The sequence below is a fragment of the Antechinus flavipes genome, chromosome 2 (genome assembly GCF_016432865.1).
Source record: "Antechinus flavipes isolate AdamAnt ecotype Samford, QLD, Australia chromosome 2, AdamAnt_v2, whole genome shotgun sequence".
Classification (NCBI taxonomy): Eukaryota; Metazoa; Chordata; class Mammalia; order Dasyuromorphia; family Dasyuridae; genus Antechinus; species Antechinus flavipes.
This window is the reverse complement of record NC_067399.1, coordinates 141649723-141667697: the sequence shown is the minus strand read 5'-3', so window position 1 is coordinate 141667697 and position 17975 is coordinate 141649723. Positions and strand designations below refer to the sequence as shown.

The following is a 17975-nucleotide window of genomic DNA, read 5'->3' as shown; positions in this document are numbered from 1 at the left end:
GTTACAGTGCCCAAGGAGAGAAGCTGGATGCTTCATTGAGCTTAGGAGTCTTGGTAAAAGCTGTTCTCATAAGCTGACCCGCCTGGGTGGTCTAGGGTTCTTAGATCACAGAAAGACAAGACATGAGGCTGTAAACCTTGGTAGGGGCTTCCCTTCAGTCTCTCTCACCTAACTGAGGAAACATTTCAAAGATAAAAGGGGCATATACAATGAAAAGAAGCTGCTGCTTTGGTGAACAGTCTAGAGTGGCACAAGGAAAACTATCCCGTGAGGGTGAGGGGTCTTCTGTCTTTGTTTTCTCTAGTTGAAAGGCCGCAAAATATAGAAAAGGATGGAGCCATAGTGTTTGCACAACCACACCGTTTTATTGCTGTGCTGCCTCACAGAGGGCACCATGCATAGGCCAAAGTGCATAGAAGTTGGGAGCTCAATTCCAGACCTCCCATTGTGTCCCCAAAGCTGAACAAAGGTAGCCCATCCGTGTAGTCTCCAGCAGCTGAGATCAGACTTGATATTCCACCCTGAGAACAAGTAGCCAGCCAATACTCCTCCCCGTTTGCAGCGAGGAACGGAGGGATGAGGGAGGTCATTGAGTTTCCTGCCCTTGCGTGTTACCCCCCCTTGGCAACCAGAGTCTGATCTCCAGAGAAAGGCAGCCAGGGAACGAGAAAAGGGGCTTTGGGCTGCTGCTGCTCCCTGCCTGTAGGGAAGCCAACGACTCTAGCCCTGTGAGGTAATGCTAGCACCGCCCACTGCAGGCCCAGACAGATCCAGGGTGAGCGGGGTGGCAGCAGCGGCAGCCGAGAACACGTGGAGCGGGACATGGGCTCGGGCTGCTCTTGCCCCAGCCCCTTCCCGGGTCTGCAGGTGGGCCGAAGAACACTACAGCCTTGTTCCTCCAGGACTCTGCCGAGGCCTGATGTTCCCTAGATGCGTGTGCTTTCAGAGCCAGGGAGTTGGGCGGGCTGCTAAGGGCACGGCCCTTCCTGGATCCCAGCGCCTCAACCCAGGTGTCAGGGACCTGCCGAGACGGGTTCAGAGGGCGCCAGAGAAACCAGCCACAGGCTGGCTCTTCGCTCTCCTCCCCGGGCCCTTTCCCACCCTGGCTGCACTCACATCAAGGTTCTCATTAGCAGCTGCCCCCGCCTGGGTGCGGAACATACCTTGGGTGCTTGCCATGCTGCAGTTGGGAATTTTGCAATTGCCTGAAGGAGGGGCAGAGGAGGAAGAGGGGGCCTCCCCAAGCTCTGCCTTCGCTGCCCACATCCCCTTGGGTCAAGCTTGGGTAGGCGGATGGGGTCTGAGTCTCAGCAGCTCTTTGATGCTTAGGATGGAAGTAGGTTCCACCCCCCAGACTGAAGAGCCGACTGCTCTCTTCTGCCAGTCCCTTAAGAGAGGTAGTGGGTACAAAAATCAAAGATCGATAAGTGCTGGGCGTCCGCCCCATTCTCTCTCTCTGAACGGTGTTTGTCCAGGAAGCAGCCGTAGCCTCCTCTCCGGCTTCCCTGGCAGCCTTTCGGAGCCCCGCCTTGGAAGATGTGGAAGAAGCCAGGAGCTGAGTCCCACTGGCCTTGGAAAAGCAGGCGCCATTGCTGGAGGCTGAAGAGACAGTCAGGCCCCTCTCCCCACTCCAGGGAGAACAGTGCTGGGCATGCCAGGGGAAGAGGCTGCCTTGAGGCCAAGGTGTAGACGCGGAGTCCCCCATCCCCCATGGTTCTGGCTCAGACATGTCCTTGTGGGGGTGAAGGCAGGTTCAGGTGAGGACTGTTTGGGGGGAATTTAACAAAGGCAATAGCGGCCAGCTCCTTGCAGAACTCCTCGAGCACTACCACCCCCTGCAGGAGGGTCTGATGGTCCATTCTATAGGAAAAAAAGCAAAGGGCCACAGCTGTCCAGCTGCCCAGGGCTAGTGTTCCCCCTCTCCCTTCCCTGAGACCTACAGGACACAGCAGAGAAAGCTGCCAGAGGAAAATGGCAGGACCCTTCCCCAGCAGTACCCATTTTCCCTCTCCTCTCCTCTGGGACATCTCCCAAAGCATCAGCAGCATCTGAATGGGGACTTACTGCTCTCCAGGAACCTGCCCAGTCAACTGCTTCCGAACCAGGAGAAGCTTGCCTGAGAACTGGGGCACCCGCTGGATTCTCTGCATCAAGTCTCCAATTACCTAGGAAAATGAGAAAAATTACCAGGAAATGGGGGAAATGGGAAAAGGAGTAGGGCACATGGAGAGGGCACAGCATTGGGATCTGGAACTCCTCTTGTGGCCTTTCTTTAGGAGATGCCAGTCATGGACCACTGTGGAGGTGGGGAAGGAAAAGGAAGGGGCCCCTCCCTCCTTCACCCCACTAGGGCCAGGGCCTCCCTGCTTCTGATACCATACGTGGACAGCAAGCCAGGCTCTGGATCCCCTTTACTTCCCTCTCCACCTCAGCTTGCCCCTTGCTTCTTTGGCATCCTTACCCTCACAAGCACAGAGAAGAGACTCCTGCAGCCAGGGGCCAGGCTGATGTAGGGGTCCAGGAGGTATTCATGGATATGGGGGTGAGGGAATAGGGCTAGGCGGGACAGGACGGAAGTCACTTGCAGATTCAGACTGTATGGCTGGAGAGAACACGGTGGGTAATGTTAATGAGGGGAGACCCCTGAGCATTCTCTCAACTTCCAAGCAAGGCCCCTGGCCGATGTGAACATGTGCGGGGGAGGCAGAGGCATGTGATATATGTGACATGGTTTCCCTGGGGCTAAGGCCAAGCATGTTGGGACATGAAGAGCAAAGGTATGATGGGGCTTCCCAGATGGGGGGAGGTCATGGGTTTGGAAAGAGGGAAGGGCAGGAAGGAGAGAGTTAGTATTAGAACCCAAGATCCTGATGAGAAATTTTCTCCCTGCGATCAGTCATCCTACCACTCCACCACCGTGGCGGGTACAAGCCTGGCTTTATCCCGAGTGCCTGCCTTGTGCTGTTTACTCAGTGCCTTTACACACTGCCAAGCTGTGGTGCTGCCCTCATTATGCTGATCCTGCTACCTGATCCAAGATCCGTGACATCCGATTGAAAAGCACTTGGAGGAAACGACCCTCAAAGAATGGAGTCTCAGGCTCATGGAGATCCAGGGGAGTAGGAGTCAAAGGCCAACCCCATGGGGCAACCCGGGAACAGCATTCCTGGAACTGAGATGAGACAGAAATCCTGGGTTTGGACAGGTTCTGAGACACTAGGCCTGAGGGAAATCAGGGACATAATTCTTAAACTTTAAAGAGGAAATCAGATTTTCAGTCCTTCCTTAGAAATGAAACGAATTCCGAATAGGGGAGCTTATGTCTACAGGGTAAGTGATGACATGGGAAAAAAATGATCCCCACACTTCCTTCCTGGATGAGAAGAGGAGAGAAGGGAACCAGCAAGGAAAAACTCACCAATCCATAAGCATCGTGGACATAGGTGTCGTAACCAGTCTCTTCCAGAAAGGCTGAAGTCTTGGCTTCTTCTGGGACTAGGCAGAGGAAGCTGAGAGATACAGGAAGGAGGCAGCCAGAAATTAAGGAGCTCAAGCAGGGATGCTGCACCCGACTCTGGGTCCTAGACCTCTGGGATCTGTTCTCCTTGCTTGCTTGGTCTGCCATAGCTGGTAGCCAATGGCCCGGAGGCAGAAGATAAGGCCCCACATCACTCCTGGCTCCCAGCCTGCTCCCCCCGTTGCCAGCTGCGAGGCCAGAGGCCAGGTTCCCTGTCAGGGAACACCAGTCCTCTATACCCTCCCCTTCTAAAAGGAGCTCCTGCCCAGAGTGAGGAGAACCAAGCTCTAGCCTCGGACTCCTCACCTGTTGACAATCTCCGTCACGGCCGTCTTGCCATCCAGGTGGGGGGTGGGAGCTGGAAGCCTGGAGGTGGACTGGAAGCCAGAGCTTGGGAAGCCATCTGTGAAGTAAGGGTCCTCTTCCAAGTCTCTGCAGGGCCAAGGGTGAGGAGTGAGGGTGTGCTGCAGTCTCTTCCCTTCCCTGCTCATCGCCCTTCCTCTCCTCCCCCTTCCCCTTCCCTTCCTGCCTGCCCCCCGGCCCACGTCCCACTCACAGGGTATCCTCATAGCTTTCTGGTTCAGGCAAGCCCCGGGCCACATATGTGCGGCCCTCCAGGTTCCGAAGGAGCAGCCTGCGGATGATCTGCTCGTTGGGCTTCTGCAGCAGCTCCTCAAACAGCCGCAGGGTGGCTATGCTGATCTGGGAGGCACAGAAGACACAGGAGAGGGTGTGAGGGAGGAGCCGGGCGGGGTGAGCAGCGGTGGAGACTGTTCCGGGACAAGCTCACCAAGATAAGGCTTCTGGGCCTGCGCTCCCAGGGAGGCGAGATGGTTCCGGGGAGAGAACAGAAGACAATAAAGAGCGCTGGCCCAGGACACGGGACAGGACATCTGACAGTAACTTGCCAGGTGATCCTGGGCAAGCCTACTGACTTAGCTTCTGCTAGTGAAATGATGCCAGCAATACTTGCCATGTCTGCTCCATCGATGGAAAAGTGCTTTTCAAATTATAAAATCCTAGACAGATTTAAGTTAGATGCAAAACAAAATGCAAGCTAAATTGTTAATTGCTTATTAAATTGTGGAGGTTTGAGCCTGAAAGGAGCTGAGAAAAGATGAAACACTTTAGGGGGGGTTTCTGGTTCTGGAAAGCAACCACAGACCCCTCTAGTTAAAGAGAAGGGTCTAGAGCTGGAAGAGAAGAGGGAGCTACCAGAAAAGGTGGCCATCTCCCATCCTCACCTCGTCAGAGAGGTGGTCACAGTGTCCAATGAGGTGAGAGCACAAAGAATGGGGACTGTCCTCAGGAACTTCAGGCTGCTGCTCTGTGCCCATGAAAAAATCCACAGTTTCCTGCAGCAGGGCTGGGGAGCAGAGCTGGTGCAGCAAGGCTGTCAGTAGGGCTGTGGAGGTCAGGATTCTCTGCTCTGCTCTGTGAAGGAAGATGACCTTAGGAAGGGGAGAGGCCTGCAAGAGCAGCAGCTTCCCTGTTGTCTATCTCCTTCCTCAACCCCCGTGAGGTTTGGAGAGTCAAGATGAAGGGAAAAGACTGACTCAGGAGGACCAGGACAGCACAGGGCACTGGTGAATAAATGCTACTAGCTTTCATTGGAGAAGACTGTGGTCTGAGATGCATGTGGTCCTGGGACATGGAAGTGGACATCAAGTTTGAGCCTATGCTTGGTGTGGGCCTGGAGGATGATGACTCCAACTTACACATGCAAGAGTTGGGGTTGTAGAGTTGCAACAAACAGCTTCTCGGTCACAGCCTTTGCCAGGGCACCTGCAACAATCTAGGGGCAAAAAAACCCACATCTCACACCTCATCTGAATTAAGGAGCAAGGGTTCAAGAATAGGTACCCAACCACAGTATTTAGGCATCATATCGGTAAATATGAATTAAATTGAATAGGGTAAGGTGGGATTCAATTTATGTCTTGCTTTCTTCAGAGTACTGAGGTAGACAATTAGAGATACCCACCCTATTTAGTTTTTACAAAGATGCTGCATGGTAAAGGGACATGGGCACCTGCCAACCAGAGAGCTGGGCACTCTTCCCCTATCCTGGGAACCCAGATCAAGTGACTCCATACCTCGTGTGCCTCCCTGATGAGGTGGTCACAATAATCAAACCAGCCCAAGAATGCGGCTAAAGCTTCTCTGCCTGGGAAGGAGGCCTCATCTGAAGGGGCACAAGGCAACCTGCAGGGAAAAAGGGGCAGTCTGAGTGGTGAAGGAAGGACTCCTGCATTTCTCCCATCATATGTTCTAGATGTTTAGCCCCCTGGGGCCTCCCAGGCCATCGAGACGTTTTCCCCGAGGATAGTTCTATAGAAGCCTTCTGAACCAGGATAAAAGAACAGAGTTGGTCCCTTCCCTGAGGGAATCTTTAGGGCATCTTATGGACTCTGGGAGCCAGAGGCAAGAAGTACACAGAATGAAGATGCCCCACATGGGATGCCTTCCTACCCGGCCAGTGGTAGGATGCTTCAAGCCAAGGCCTACCTCCAGCTGATGCCCTCTAGGGTGACGATGTCAGCAGGGTCAAGGAAGCTGGGCATGGCCTGATACAGCTGGCAAAGGTGTTCTGCCATTGCAGAGCACAGAGGGCTCCTTTGTACCAAGTAGGTGGCTGCTGCGTGGGGGGCAACACCTACCAGGAGCAGCAGGTTCTCCTGGGCCTTCAGGGCCACTCGACTCTTCTAAAGAATGGGGACAGAGAATATCAGGGAAAGGAGCACTCGGAGAAACCAACAGGTCTTCCTCTTCCATCTGTCCCATCCATTCCCAATCCCACATCTGCTGGCCACTGCCACCCATCCACCCACCAGTCTCATTTCAGCCCCTCCTTGGCCATCACCTTGCTTTTGCACAACCCAATCAAGGAGGTGAGTAGATTGTTCTCCCCAAGCCCACTGTCAGGTTCTTCAGTTCCTCCTGGCAAATGGGTACCAGTAGCCTGGGCCCCCCAGGATTCCCCATCAACTCTGAGGACCCTGCTGGAGGACTCTTCAGGGGGAGAGCTCTTGTCCTGTTGGCTAGATGTATCCTTCTTCCCCACACCTTTTTTGCCCTGCAAAGAAGTCTGGATGAGTCTCAGTCATGGCACTCCTGTGGGAGTACAGGATGTGTTGATACTATCTGTGTGATCTTGACTTGTCACACAAAGGCTCCTTTATGCTCCAATTTGCTCATTTATAAAATGAGGGTAGGAGAGAAGTATTGGACTAGATGACCTCTAAGGTTCCTTCTAAACTCAACTTAGCTCTGAACCAACTAGAAAGTGGCTAGCAGGACTTTTAGAAGCTCATCTCTGGGCACTCCACTCCCAGAAGGAGAAGGAACCATTTGTCTAAAACCTGGAAAGTTGACATTCCCTAATGAGCTTATGAAATCTGAGTCTTTGGTTCTGAGTGGCCTGCCTTGTGTGGTCTGGAGGTGGAACCCCAGGGAGACCCTGTCTCTCCTTCCTCCTTTTCTTGGGACAAGTACTTACCTCTAGGATATAAGTGAGCAGGTCTGGATCCTGCTGGATCTTGGTGCAAAGAACGGTGGTGAAGTGTACCTCCTCCTTTTCTGTGGGAGATCCAGCAGCAGACCCACCAAGCTGGAGGAGTTTCTGGAAACAGAGGAAAGCATGCGAAAGAGAGTAGCTGTAAGGCAGGGTGTCCTGGTGGGGAGAAGGGAGGAGGGCAATATGCCACATCTTCTTGTCCATCTTGTCCATCTAAATCCTCCACCCCCATTGCTCTCATTAATCCCATACCTGCACAGGCCGGTGGACGTTGAGGTAATGTAGAAGAGGGTGTTGTACTTGGGCTAGGACTCTGCTGAAGAACAGGAACACCTGCTGGCGCATACCTGGGGGGTACTGAGAGGCCAATAAATGATCAAAAGACTGCTATCCTATCAATGGGAACAATCCCCATGTTGCACAGCAAGGGGTAAGTGAGTAAGTATAGGGATTCTAGGTCCCCTAGAGAAAAAATGTTGGTGTGAGCTTTGGTCAAGAAATGGGTAAAACTCCATCTCTGAAACGTAGGCTTGGGGAGATGGAAGAATCCTTATGGCCACCATCATAGTCCCTGGTCTCATATCACCGTCAGGTCTGTGCAAGGGGCCATTCCAGTTAGGCCTTTTCAGGAGGCTGATATTAAGAACTACAGGGTAGGAGAGGAGAATAGAATTGAGGAACTCAATTTCCCCTGCCAACCTTTGCCTAGCATTTCATTTTCCTCCCTCAAGAGCACTCTCAAGGTAGTCCTTAGAGGCTCTTGTAGCTACAAGGGCCAGGAACTGCTTCTGGGTTTAGGGTTGTGCTGTGCCCTACCTCAGCCTTCCCCAGGGTGCACAGGGTTTCCAGGATCTTGTGTTGTAGCAGATATTCAAGGCAGGGCCCTGCCTCTCCAGCTGCTGCCTGTTGCTTTTCTTCATAGACCAGGATATCCAGCATCTGTTTCAGCCTCCAGGGAATGTCTGTTTTCTTGGCTGGAGTGTTTTCATCTAAAGCATGTAGAGGAAGAGCTCTTATTTAGTATCCTCTTGCCAAAATGGAATTAATAAGTATACTCTGGAGGGTAGAGAAAAGTTTGACAGTTCATGGTAGCCAATATGGACTTAGATCCAGAAGCCAAATCTAATTCCAAGAACAAGGGAAAAGAAATGAGGGCTCTCAGATGAAACTCCCTTTCATTAAAAACTAGGTCTCTCAGAACTCTGGATGCCAAATGCTCTTTAGACAATTGCCCTCCATCAAAATGAGGGTGTCAACATCATTTTCCTGCCTTCCAGAGGCAGAATGGTTAAGATGTTTTTAGAAAGGAGCTGTCTAGGGCTGACATTTCAACAGTGGATAGTCTGGGGCACCTTTTAGCTTTGGGTCTGACACAAGTCCTAGATTCTGGAGTTTTTATCATGCAACTTAGAAGACATCTATGAGGTCTCCTGGATGACCATTCCCTGAGTTTGGTTTAGTCTTTGCTTTAAGAATTTAAAGAGAATAACTGCACATTAGCATGGAAGATAAGACCAGACCAACTATTTCCATGGGCTCTGACTCCTCCACCTATTCTAGTCACCTCTGGAGAAAGGGAGCTAGTGGGAGTGGGAGATAGGGAGGAACATGGCATCCTTGGCCAGCCAGATCAAGAATCTAATAGTAAATGATGCTTTAAGAAAATAAGAGGATGATTTCAGAAAGGCCTGGAGAGACTTACATGAACTGATGCTGAGTGAAATGAGCAGGACCAGAAGATCATTCTATACTTCAACAACAATATTATACGATGATCAATTCTGATGGACGTGGCCATCTCCAGCAATGAGATGAATCACTTCCAATAGAGCAGTAATGAACTGAACCAGCTACACCCAGCGAAAGAACTCTGAGAGATGACTATGAACCATTACACTGAATTCCCAATCCCTATATTTTTGTCCACCTGCATTTTTGATTTCCTTCACAGGCTAATAGTATACTATTTCAAAGTCTGATTCTTTTTGTACAGCAAAATAAGTTTGGACATGTATGCATATATTGTTTTTAACTTATACTTTAACACATTTTACATGTATTGGTCAACCTGCCATTGCTTTGAGATACAGCATATATCTGTAAATAAAATGCTATAATTAAAAAAAAAAAAAGAGAAAGATCTGCTGCTTCTGAGTTTTCCACAGGGCTTCCTTTAATATCAATGAGTTGGCCTCCTGCTATGTACTAGAGCTCTCTCCTTTCAAGATTCCTTTCATTTCCTCTTTCTGTATTTTCTATGTATCTATTTATTTAAATGATGTTTCCCTCATTAGAATTTAATATTCTTGAGGACAGAGATTGTTTTTGTCTTTCTTCCTAGCATTTAGCATGGTGCTTTACACACAGTGTTTAATAAATTCTTGCTGATCTAAGAGTGCCTGCCACCTTTTCTACAGGTCTTCTATCCAGAGTACTAGTAGCCCTCACCAGGCTGATCATTTTAGCTTAATCTGAAGACTGTTTATGCTACAAGCCAACCAGATGTAACAGATGGTAGAACACTTGCCCTGAAGTCAGGACCTGAGTTTGAATCCTACTTTAGACATAGGATTACCAATGGTTTCAGGGAGATCCCCCCAGTAGATGAAACAATCATAGGTTTAGAGCTGAATGAATCTTAGAGGCTTCTGAGTCCAACTACCTTATTTTGAAAATTATGCACAGAAAGGTTAGGTCACACACCTATTAAGCATCTGAATGCAATTTGAATCCAGGTCTTCTTGATTCTCAGACCAATGTCCTCTTCATTATTTTGTTCTATTTTTGCAGAGATAGAAAGGTCCATTCCAGGTATTCCAGAATTCTGCCACAATCTAAGGAATTCTGTGTGATTCTAGGACCACTACAAGTCTCTTAAATCTCTAGGGCAGGCTAGGACTAGTATTCAGAAGCTTAGTGTTGGACAAGAATTCAGAAGCCATATCATCCAACCTGTATCTGAATAGGAATCCATGCTACAACCAGCTTGACAAGAAATCACTGAAGACCTCCCTGTCTGTGGAAGGAGACACTCCCCACCCTAAACTCCACTCAGACTCCTGCATTCCTATATAGCTCTAATTGTTGTTCTGCTATTTCTTCCAGCCTAGATCAGCCTCACTACATTTTCCATTCCTACTTCTATCCTCTGGAATCAAGAATAACAGCCTAATCATTCTTTCACATGCCAGTTCTTCATATATATGAACAAGGGTGATAATATATATAATATAACTCTTCTATACTCAAGCCTCTCCTGAAACAGACTCATTTAAGAATATAGGCTAGAACAAGGAGAAGAAATAGATAGATGATGGGATCTAAAATTCATCTTTCTGATTCAGGTAGAAATAATAATTATTCAGTCATTTTTGATTCTCTAGGGTTTTCTTGGCAAAAATACTGGAGTGGTTTCAAGTTATTTGTTTGTCTTTTTAGAGCCCCCATTCCCCATGCAGGTCGAAATGTGACCTCCTCTCCTGTGATATGGGAGAAGTCAAAACAATTAGATCTCACCTGTGGTTTCAATGTAGTAGTGAGTGATGCCTTTCCAGTGCTCCACAAAGGCTTCTAACAAGTCTATGCTGGGCTCCCGCTAAAAAGACAGAAAGAAGGCAAGGGTGAGAGAGGTAGAACTTGAAGTGGCTGCCCCAGCTCTTTAGCAATGCACACATTTTCACCAGCCAGCACTGGTGGTGCCCACAAGGAGCGATGTACCAGGTCTTTTGGGGTCTACAAGACTTGGCTCAGAACACTATCCTTCATGACCCCACAGCTATTGCTGACCATCTTTCTGCTTGGTCTTCATGTCCTTTCTGAAACTTTTGCCTGGCACCATTTCTAGGAGACTCTGGTGTGATAGTAGAATGACTGCTAGTGTTAGAAGGCCCAGGTTTTAATCCCATTTCTGCTACTATGTGACTTTGAGCAAGTAACTTTCCTTCTCTGGAGTTCCCTTATCTGAAAATTATGTGTATAGGGAAGAATTAGATCTTTAATATCTCTTCTGGCTCCAAAATCCTATCATCTAGTTTCATGATGCTCTCTCCCTTAACCACTATGACTATATACTACCCTATTTTTCCTCCTAACTGACAGTTCCTCAACTGATTCCTCTTCTTCTACCCCCCCCCCCCAAATTTGGGTATCCCCTTAGGTTCTGTCCTTAGTTAAGGTGGCCAGGGATTTTTAGGGTATTATCAAGACCACTATTGAAACTACTGACATACATGAATTGATGTAAAGTGAAATTAGAGAAGCCAGGAAAATAATATCCAGAATGACTTCAGCTAAATGGAAAGAATGCTACAAAACAATCAACAATGAATGTTGCAACATTACAAAGAACAAGCTTGGCCCCACAGAAAGATTATGAAAAAGCACCTCTCCCCTTTTGCAGAAGTAGGGAGAGGATGATAGATATAGAACACATCTGAGGGCTTCTTAATTCCCAAATTATATGGTGCTGTGGATAGTGTGTTGGGCCTGGAATTAGGAAGATCTGACTTAAAATTTGACCTCACTCAGCAAGTTATATTTAGTAGCTAAGTGATCCTGGGCAAGGCACTTTAACTATTCTGCATGCCTCAGCTTTCTCATCTATAAAATGAGAATACTGTCCCCCCTCCCCCAGCTTTGTTGTGAGTCTCAAATAATATTTGTAAAACACTTAGTTAAGCGGCACACAATACTTGTGTACTTGGCACACAGCAGGGGCTATATAAATGCTTATTCCTTTCCACCCTACCTTTTCTATACCTCCTGGATTAGTCTATATCTTTTTTTTTTTTTTTTTTTTAATGAAACAAATGGGGTTAAGTGTTTTGCCCAGGGTTCCAGTAAGTGTTAAGTGTCTGAAGTCAGATTTGAACTTAAGTCCTCCTGACTTCAGGACTGGTATTCTTTAATGCTCTTGTAGTCTATTTCTTAGTGGGCTTCCTATCAATGTGATTACCTTAGATCTTCTCTAACAGATCCCTACCAAACCCACATTTAACTTCAGCCTCCCAAAGTCTCTTGCTGGTCTTCAGTTAAATGGAAAGATTCTGATAATTAGTCAGTTATCCCATAGCCCTTCGGAAGTTTAAACGAACTTCATGAGAGGGTTTATTACTAGGATTATTTTTCTAGTATACTTCCCAATGAAATTTCCTCTCATAGGCTTAAAAAAAAAAGATAGCCCTAGGATAATGGGATCTCTAGTTAGAAAGGATCTTGGACAGCAAGGCCAATTCTCTCTATTTATAAGGGATACTTGTTTTACAAAGTAGCAATTATCTCATATTCTGTTTTACAGAAGTAACTAGCATAAGAAAGTGAAGCAACGTGCCTGAGGTTACAGACTAAATTAAGAAGTGACAGTAACCCAGGGAAAGAAAAGAAAAAGTATAGGAATCTTGTTACCTTGAGTTGGGGAAAGCAAGGAAGAGAAGGTCAGGGTTAAAAAAATCCCAGATTTAGAGTTGGACAGGAATTAGGGGGAAGGTATTTCCAGCACTCCCTATCATTTTTCCAGGGCCAGCCTTCTTATAGACTGTTGATTCCAAGGTGTGTCTTTTGAGGGGTCACACTACCAAAAAATGCTTCCTCTCAATCCATGCCTGAAATTCCTATATTAGAAATTAATTTCTTTGGTCATATGGGTAAAGGTAGAGATGTTTCCAAAATATACATACCATCAGGTGGCTAAAGTCACTATCTCTTAATTAATAAATTGGTTTGTTAGATTTGAGCTTGTAATTGAATTTAAAGTCAGATTGACATGGAATACCTCCAGTCATTATATAAAAAATTGCATCTTTCTCTGTACTTCTTCCATATAGGATATACAAATGTAATTGAATTTTGGTGATAGAAACAAGATACCATTGACCAAATTCAGATTGAATCAATTAAGGTAGAGCCTCAGACAATGTATTTACACTAAGGTTTGTTTGAAGTTACAGGCCAGAATTCAACTTTTACTCTTAGGGTATATATGAAGTAAACTCATGTGAGAGGGAATGTAGAATGATAAATAGAAATCTAGTTTTGAAGCCAAAGTGAGTTGGACTGAAGTCTTGCCTCTAGTATAAATTGGCTGTGTGAGCTTGCAAAAGTTCATTTAGACTCTCAGTGCTTTCAGCCAGAGGCATCGACAGGCAGGTGGGCTGCCCACCCTCCTAAGTACTGCCAAACCAAATTAAGAACTATTTAACAAAATAAATTAAAATACAACACTAATGATAATTATTGTAGCTAACATTTAGATAGTACTATGCACCAGGCACTATGATAAGCATTTTACAATTATCATCTCATTTGAACCTCACAATAACCCTGATGAGTTCCTACAATCATCATCCCTATTTTACAGAAGAGAAAACTGGGATAGAGGTTCAATGACTTGCCTAGGTCACATAACTAGTGTCTGAAGCCAAATTTGAACTGGGGTCTTCCCGACTCCAGACCAGCAGGATCCATTGTTCTGTTTCTGAGTTTGACATCACTACTCTCAGCAATTTTCTGCCAGTAATTTAAAAAGAAGGTACTAACTGATATTCTTTTCTTGGAAGAGGGAACTTCCCCATCACTTCTTACATTAGTGAAATTCCTGCTCCAGTTCCTGTTCCTAAGAATTCTAAAGCTAGGTGAGATAGGTTAATAGTGGAAGCTTTTAAAGTCGAATCAGAATAATTTGGAGGGGTATTGTCTGAATGGGATTATTCAGGGGGTAATATTCAATTAAATTTCCATTTATATTAAGTGCCTGCTTCTATGCAAGGTTCTATATTAGACAAGGGAAGGTAAAAAAGATGGGAATTTTCAGATGACTAAATATTTTGCTGATTTTTTTTTTTTTTTAGGAGGGGTCCAGGCAGACTGTGTGGAGTTAAGAAATAAGGCCTAGAGAAGATAGAACAACTTTCAGTATCTGAGGTACTACTATATGAAAGATCTTGAGACTCGGCCCCAGAGGGCAGAACTAGGAATAGCCATATTAGTGCAAAGGGGGGAGTTTACATAAGGAGAAAAATAAATCATCCTAACAATCAGAGCTCTATAAAGTTTTTCATGAGGTATTAGGTTCTCCTCACTATAACTTGGAAGTGGAATGACTACTTGTCAGGAAATCTGTAGAAGGCATTCTAGATCAGTTATGAACTGGACTAAATGAGGGTCCTTCTGACTTTGAGAATGTGTCATTTCCTGTATTCCCTCTGGAGAAAAAAATTTAAAAATCTATCATTTTGATGAAAAAGTGTTTCCCCTCCCATTCTATTACCTGGGGGAAAGATTCCTAACCAGGGAGGAGATAAACTGAGGTTGGGGTGGAGGAGAAGCTAAGGAGAGAGACTTAAGAAGAATAAGGGAAGGGGAAAAAGATGGTAAAGGAAGTACGTGAAAAAGGAAGGGCTTAGATGTAAGAGCAGAAGAGGAATATGGGGAGAGATTTAGCAGAGATGTTCAGAAGAGAGACTTGGGTAGGGAACAGATGGGGAAGAAGAGAAAACTGAAGAAGACAGATGGGGAAGAGAGACTTGAGTGGGAAGACGTGGGGGAGGATCTGGGAATAGGGCTAGATGGTAGGAGAGGAGAAACAAAGGCTAGAAAAAGGGAAAAAGACTTAAAGGAGTAAAGAGAGGGGGCGGAAAGAAACATGAAGAGGATGATAGATGGAAGAAGAACAGGGAGAGGGGATTGGTGGGGGAGAAGAGGGACTTGGGAAGGGGTCAGAGACTTGGGAAGTAGTAGGAACTGGGGAAAGGGAGAAGAAATATTTGGGGATGTGATGGATGGAGGAGAGACTGGGAATGGAGGGAGTTGGGAAGAGAGAGATCAAGGGAGGAGACGAGAAAAGGGGCTGCGAGGGAGGAAGAGGAGGGAAAGAAATAAGTTGAAGGGCACGAGGAGGAAGGGTTGGGGGACAGACTAGAGGGGGAGGGGACGGCTCAGCAGGATTGGGGAGCCCCCGAGGGCGGGGCAACCCTTTCCTCCCTCCCGCCCCCCCACGTGGGCAGGGGGTGGGCGCCCCGGGACCCCCGAGCGCTCGGAGGCTCCTCCCCGTCCCGCCCCGCCTCCTCGGGCCTAGGCCCCAGCCAAGCCTGCCCCGTGGCTCGGCTTCCTCGGCCTCCTCAGCCTCCCCGGCCTCCCCGGCCCGGCTCACCGCGCCCACGGCCTCCTGCAGCAGCGCCCCTAGCCGGCTCAGCATGGCGGCAGCGGCGGCGGCGGCCCCGTCCCCGGGCGGGGGAGAGGGCCCGGCGGGGCGGCGGGATCCCGGTGCGGGCGGCGGAGGCGGCGGCGGCGAGGCTGAGGAGGAGGCTCCGGGGCTGTGGCGAACCCCGCCCCCGGGCCAGGACCCGCCCTTCCCCTGAGTGACGCAGCCCCGACACGCCCCCAGCTAGAGGCTCCTCCCGACCAGCCTCTCCCCCTCCCCCCATCTCCTTGACGTGGCCTGGAGAGGACCCCCGTGGCGTTAAGAACCCAGCCCTTCTTATATTATTTGCGAGGTTGGACGAAGCCTCACGTGGGTGCAACACACCAAGCGTCTCTTGGGCATCTCCTCATTTGTTCTGGGGGCTGCAAAATAGTAATATTAACAACGACACTAATATTATAGCTACGTGTACGTAGCACCTATCCCACCGGGCTGTTTTGTGAAAACCAAATCAATTAGCCAATAAACACTTCTTCAGCCGCTACTGTGAGCCAGGTACGGCGCTAAGCCCGGAGGAGACCAAAAAAGGCAAAAGTCAGTTCCTGCCCTCGAGGAACTTACCATCTAAATCAGGAGAAAGAATGCAAACAAAATATTTACAAAACAAGCGAAAAACAAGACTAAAGAGAGAGAATTAACAGAGGATTGGAATTAAGAAAGGGGTGGAGAAGGCTTCTTGTAAAAAAAGATTTTGCTTAGTACTTAAAGAAGGCTGAAAAATGAGTTGCTGGATTGGAGTGGAGGAAGAGAGAGAGGAGGAGAGATTAAGGCAGTGACTCTCAAAGTATGGTCTAGAGAATCCTGGGGATCTCCGAAACCCTTTTAGAGGGTCTACAAATTCAAAAATAGTTTTTATCTCCAACATGGTAAATGTCTATAAATATAACTCAGATAAACAAAAACGCTTTGGAGAGATCTTCAATAATTTTTAATAGGATAAAGATACTGAAAACAAAAGTTTGAGAACCACTGGAAGGTATGGAGGACAGCGGGAGAAAATGAACCAAGAGATGCGATAACATATAAAGTGCTTTGCAAACCTTACTATATAAATAAAAGTACATAAATGCTATCCATTATTTTACAGATGAAGGAAGGGAGATAGATACCCTTTGGAATCAGTCAATGAACATTCACTATAGACTTACTGTGTGCCCGCACTGGAAACAAAGAGGTAAACACTGTTATTATCTGTAATTTACATATAAGGAAACTGAGGCAAAGTGATTTGCCTGGATTATATCACTAATATCTAAGGCCATATTTGAACTCTGGTCCTTCCAATTCCAGACTCCTCTGTCTACTTCACCATTTTGATTCATGTTTTGTTTTGTTCAAAAGCAATGAGGGAAAGGAGAAAAAAGAAGCGTGTGGAGGGTATGAGGCAGAATTTTTTTCCCCTCAATAGTATTTTATTTTTTCCAATTACATTTAAAGATGGTTTTCAAATGTTCATTTTTCTAAGATTTTGAGTTCCAAATTTTATTCTTCCTTCCTCCCATGCCTCCCCACTTCCCCAAACAGTAAGTGATCTTATATAAGTTATGCATATACAATAATTTTAAACAATTTCCATATTATGTTGTGAAAGAAAAATCAGAACAAAAGAGAAAAACCACAAGAAAGAAAAAGAAAAAAAAAGATGAAAATGGTATACTTAGATCTGCATTTAGTTTCCATAATTCTCTCTCTGGATGCAGATAGCATTTTCCATTCCAAATCTGTTAGAATTGTCTTGGATCACAGTATTGCTGAGAAGAGCCAAATTTATCATAGATGATCATCACATAATCTTGCTGTTACTGTGTACAATGTTCTCTTGGTTCTGTTCACTTCACTCCGCATCAGTTCACAGAAGTCTTTCCAGGTTTTTCTGAGATCAGCCTGCACATCATTTCTAATAGAATAATAGATAATATTAATTATTATTAATTATTAATAATAATAATATTACATTCATATACCAGAACTTATTCAGCCATTCTCCAACTGATGGACATCCCCTCATTTTCCAGTTTCTTGCCACTACAGAAAGGTTTGTTACAAGCATTTTTGCACATGTGGGTCCCTTTCCTTCCTTTAAGATCTCTTTGGGATATAAGCCCAGTAAAAACACTGCTGTATCAAAGGGTGTGCATAGTTTGATAACTCTTTGGGCATAGTTCCAAATTGCTCTCCAGAATGGCTGGATCAGTAGGTATAACTTTTAAAGCAGTTCAAAAGTAGAAGGTCATATTTGAACTCTGGTCCTCCTGATTCCATACCCCTCTATCTACTGCGCCATTTTGTTTCATATTTTGCTTTGCCCAGAAGCAATGGGGAGAGACAGAAAAAAGGAGTCAGAGAGTAGATTTTTTAGGGGGAGAAGGGCATTAGACAGAATTATTTTTCCCTCAAAAGTACTCTTAGAGGTTTTTCTACTATTTCAACAACAAACAATTATTAATAAGTAAAAAAGCATTTGTTATGCTGGTACTGTGTGCTTGACATTGTACTAGACCCAGGGGATAAAAAAAACAAAAAGGGAAACAGAATCTTTCTCAAGGAGCTTAAATTCAATTGAGAACAACAGGGATACACTTACTATATTTTTATTTATTTCACAAAATATTTCCTAATTATAAAAATTATTTAAAAATTTAAAAAATTTTAACATCCACTTTAAAAATCTTTGACTTCCAAATTCTTTCCTTCTCTTTGTACCCTCGCACATCACTTGAGAAGGCAAACAATATATCAATTGA

At 46.3% G+C, this 17975-nt stretch overlaps 1 protein-coding gene across 2 annotated transcripts; it reads right to left on the bottom strand.

Moving 5' to 3' along the window:
- Window positions 1–343: 343 nt before the first annotated feature.
- On the bottom strand, window positions 344–16907 carry FHIP2B (FHF complex subunit HOOK interacting protein 2B). Of its 2 annotated transcripts, none has more exons than XM_051975677.1 (17): window positions 16889–16907; window positions 10551–10629; window positions 7851–8023; window positions 7287–7391; window positions 7017–7139; window positions 6381–6593; window positions 6026–6222; window positions 5614–5722; window positions 5236–5312; window positions 4762–4951; window positions 4074–4219; window positions 3824–3949; window positions 3419–3509; window positions 3029–3172; window positions 2462–2602; window positions 2065–2165; window positions 344–1860 (listed from the first exon to the last, which is right to left on the bottom strand). In XM_051975677.1, exons 3-17 carry the CDS (start codon window positions 7971–7973, stop codon window positions 1722–1724), a joined length of 2025 nt encoding a protein of 674 aa, XP_051831637.1. In that variant the 5' UTR covers window positions 7974–8023; window positions 10551–10629; window positions 16889–16907; the 3' UTR covers window positions 344–1721. The 2 variants fall into 2 exon arrangements, with proteins under 2 accessions (XP_051831637.1, XP_051831636.1); XM_051975676.1 differs by lacking the exon at window positions 16889–16907 and adding an exon at window positions 15181–15289.
- Between the last annotated feature and the right edge of the window lie 1068 nt (window positions 16908–17975).